The sequence below is a fragment of the Plectropomus leopardus genome, unplaced genomic scaffold, assembly GCF_008729295.1.
Source record: "Plectropomus leopardus isolate mb unplaced genomic scaffold, YSFRI_Pleo_2.0 unplaced_scaffold15626, whole genome shotgun sequence".
Lineage (NCBI taxonomy): Eukaryota > Metazoa > Chordata > Actinopteri > Perciformes > Serranidae > Plectropomus > Plectropomus leopardus.
This window is the reverse complement of record NW_024616752.1, coordinates 1,172-5,151: the sequence shown is the minus strand read 5'-3', so window position 1 is coordinate 5,151 and position 3,980 is coordinate 1,172. Positions and strand designations below refer to the sequence as shown.

General features: G+C 36.2%; 1 protein-coding gene across 1 annotated transcript; it reads left to right on the top strand.

Annotated features, from left to right (window-relative positions):
• The first annotated feature begins 631 nt into the window (after positions 1–631).
• LOC121964438 (tyrosine-protein phosphatase non-receptor type 18-like) lies at positions 632–3,760 on the top strand. Its single transcript, XM_042514643.1, has 4 exons — positions 632–1,254; positions 2,000–2,193; positions 2,693–2,791; positions 3,607–3,760. Exons 1-4 carry the CDS (start codon positions 1,163–1,165, stop codon positions 3,678–3,680), a joined length of 459 nt encoding a protein of 152 aa, XP_042370577.1. The 5' UTR covers positions 632–1,162; the 3' UTR covers positions 3,681–3,760.
• The last annotated feature ends 220 nt before the right edge of the window (positions 3,761–3,980 follow it).

Here is a 3,980-nt window from a genome sequence, read left to right as displayed (position 1 = left end):
GCGGAGCAGACTCCGGCAGACAATGCGAGCGGATGAGTCAGCATCCCTAACTCGTCCCCGTCTTTATCTTCAGTCCGCAGCGCCGTCAGGTCTCACGGTGCAGGCTGGTCAGTAGGTCAATGATGACAAACATCAGGAGCGCTGAGTTCAGGATTATTTTTTTCTCTTAATTCTTCATTTGTTATTTTCAAGGCAGAACATGAAGAAAGGCGCTAACGGGCGCGACCAGCTCTGCCCCTCCAGCGTGTGGCGCTCTAGGCCACCTCCTGTATCTCCTATAAGAGCCGCCCTGGATCTAAATAAGCTACTAAATGTTTCCGCTGAGAGGCTCCGAAAAGCCGCTAAATAGCGATAAAGTCGGCATGTTAGCAGTCCTCTCCTCCGTCACCCTGGGACCTTAGATCTTCTTGTTCGTTTGTTTTTGGATGTAGAAATGTTGTTTTATTGCGTAACATCCGTAACAGTGTCCCCTACACTACAGAGAAAACACCGACTGACGGAAAACCTCATCAATAGCGGGGAAAGAGTTAAAAAAAAAAAAAAAAGTAAAAGATGTATGCATGTATGTCTGCATGTATGTCTTCATATGTGGAAGATGTATGAATGTGTGCATATGAGCTATGAAAGGTGTATACATGGGTACATATATGTACATCTGCTGTGTATGTAAGTCAACTCCTGTGATGTGGTGAATTTTTACTCACGTGCAGTTTGCCGTTTGCTCTGCAGTGTTAATTGCCTGTTTATTGCTGTAAATTGCCATAAAGTAAAAAAAACACACACAATAAATATGATCAATAAGATGCAAAAAAACCCAAATGAACACAGTCCCAGCAATGTAAAATCTGCCGCCGTTTGTTGTCATGTTTTATTCTGATGTATTTTACATTAGAGGAACTATTTAAAGGTTAAACAGCTCAACACAAAACTTCCCCCTTTGTTTTTTCTCTAATCTGAGCACATTTTATTCTGAAGGGCAGTTTGTGATCAGTCTGAAGGTCTTTTGTCTTCGTCCGCTCACATTAATTTATGTCTTTATGTTTTTCTTTTATTTCTTCTTTCTCATTTATGTAATCTGCACAGAAACATATTTGTGCTGAAACTCTTTATTTGTCGTCGTCTCTCTTCTCCTAATGTGTGCAGTCAGTCCCAGCAGGCCAACATGAGTGACACGTACGCGGTGGTCAACAAACCCAAACTTCCTCCGCCGTCAGACCCCGCCTACTCCGTCGTAGCCACGCCCAGATCCAGCAGGTAAACAAATACCTTGACTTCCTCCTCACATCAATGTCAGGCAGCACGAAACACGGCGGCCTGTCGTTTTCTGTTTTAATTAAAGATCACAGTGAGGCGTCTTTAAAACTGCATTCAGACGCCTTTTACCGTTTAAACCTCGGAAACCTGACAAAATTGGTTTGATTTCTTTAAAAAACATGGCAAAAAATATATTGAACAACTTAACAAGAAACTTTCAACAAAGAAAAATTAAATTAAAAGGTGACCAGAACATGATCTTAAAATTAGCTGGGAGATTAAAAGATATGATCAAAATTAAATTAAATAAAAAATAACTGGATAAATAAAAAGAATTAGAAATATTCAAATATGGAAAAAAGTAGTTAGTTTTTATGATTTAAGTATTTGTTTATTTATCCTCCACTGTAGATATATTTTTGGAGCTGTAATTTCACTATAACATGCGCATCTGTTAAAAAAAAAACATTGGACATTTTTAACGTCATGTTTCTGAAACAGAAGGGGAGGAAATGATTTGACACTTGATTTGATTTGTAAACTGTGCTGAATGATTCTGTTTGTGTCTGAAGCGTCCAGATTTTAGGATTTTTAGCTTCTTCGCAGCAACATCCATGTTTTAAGTTTTGTCATCTGTCATTTCTTCATGAGTGGACACGGTTATGGATGTAAATCGTATTTTGGTCGCGGAGGCATAAAACTGAAATCCTCATAAACACTCAACATGATGCTCATTAACCCTTAGGACGCTGCCCTCCTCCCATCACTATGACAACGACACTGCAGGCGCGTCTGGAGCTCCCGTCTACAGCACCGTCAGACCGCGAGCCAAAGCGCTATCTGCCACGCCCATCTACGACACAGCGACACCAGCCAATCACATGCCGGGGGAGGGGCCTCCGTCACTGAGCCACAGCGGAGAGTATCACCTGCTGCCAGGTGAGGAGGAGGAGGAGGAGGGCAATAAAAATTGCAATATTTAAAAAAAAAACCAAAAAACACATGCATTTGTTCTTTAAGAATTTTGATTTTTTCTGAAATTTCCTCTTTTGTTTTTTTAAAAAAGAAACTTTAATGTAAACATTTGTTTGATTTGTTTTTTCTTCAAACATTTTTTTTGTAATTTAATTTTCAATAACATTTTTTCTCCATATTTCTGTAATTTTTTTCTTTATAAACAGAAGATTAGAAGAGGAGAAGAATAAAATGGCAATATTTTTTAAAGGGAAACATGCATGTGTACTTTAATTTGTCTGATTTTTTTCTTTATTTTTTTTATTTTTTTGCAGATTTTTTTAATTTTGCTTTTTTCATTTAAAAATATGTTTGTTTTTTTCTTATAAAATTTTGGATAACATTTTTTTCTGTATTTGTGCATTTTTTTATAAACTGAAGAGGCGGAGCAGGGAATGTGCTGACTGTTGTGTCTCTTTTCCAGCTGATCGTGTTTCAGCAGCAGACGATGATGACGATGATTATGAAGATTTCTCCTCTTCGGCCGCAGACGTCAGCAGCCTCTGCTCACCTGGCGGGATCGGTCAGTACACCTCGACTATTAAAGGGACAGTCCAGCAGTTTGATAAACCCTCCCCTTCTTTTGGTTTAACCCTTTCGGGCCCTTTAACATCACACACACTCGTATCGATCAGTCAAGTTTTAAAAAAATAACATGTTTATTTTTTTTCTACTTTCAATGAGGTTTTTTTTTTTTTTTGACCAAAACTTAATCAGAAATATCAAATGTTTATTAATTTTTAGAATTTGAACCCTTTAAATATTAACCCTTTAAAGATTTTTGTCATGATGACTTAATGTTTTTAGGTGAAAACAAAAAACAAAAAATGAATTATTTTCAATATATTCAATGCTCCGTGGATTAGACTTTGTTTTTGTTTCTGTTAAGCGTCTTTGATTATTATGAAAAGCACTCTATAAATAAAATGCATTATTGTTATTATTATGTAACCAAGTAAATTTACTCAAGTACTGTAGGCTACATAAGTACATATTTAAGATACTTGTACTGAAATATTTTCCTTTAATGCCACTTTAAACCTCTACTTTACTCGATTAACTAACAACTTCAGCTACTTTACACAGTTGTTTTTACACACAAAACACATGAAGAATTTAAAAACTGATGTTTTGATTGTTATTGGTCCCCAACAATAAAAATATAAAAAATGTCTTACTTAAAATAATAACCATCTGCTCATGTGACTTTGGAAAGACAAAGAAGGAGAGGGTTTTTAAAAAAAAAAAAAAAGTTGGACAGTTCCTCTATTTCTCCGTGTTTAAATACCTCTTTGTATAGTAACATTGTGTATTTGGACGTATTTGTGTATTTTTCAGGGTTTAACTGTCGCGTTCAGAAGCCCAGAGGACCCAGAGATCCTCCTGCCGAGTGGAGCCGACTGGAGAGATGAACCGGTTAACCCTTTGAAATCTGAGCCAATGTTGGCTTGATTTTTTTTGCAAAAACACAAGAGGAAGGCGATGAGCAACTTAACAAGAAATGACCACAAAATAAGCAAGAAATTATTAAACATTTACATAAAAGAAAATGAAAATTAGCACAAAAAAGAAAAGTGAAAAAAAAGACAGAAAATGACCTGGAAAAAAAGAAACAATAAATATACATTATTTTTTTCTCTGACTTAACTTTTTACTTTTAAGAACTTTGCATATAATTTTGTGGATATTTCTCCTTAGTTTTTTTTTCTTTT

Excerpts from the sequence above, each read along its gene's own strand:
- LOC121964438 (XM_042514643.1), top strand. The coding sequence starts at position 1,163 with ATGAGTGACACGTACGCGGTGGTCAACAAACCCAAACTTCCTCCGCCG. Across the intron at positions 1,255-1,999 it reads GCCACGCCCAGATCCAGCAG|GACGCTGCCCTCCTCCCATC; the intron begins GTAAACAAATAC and ends ATTAACCCTTAG. Across the intron at positions 2,792-3,606 it reads CTGCTCACCTGGCGGGATCG|GGTTTAACTGTCGCGTTCAG; the intron begins GTCAGTACACCT and ends TGTATTTTTCAG.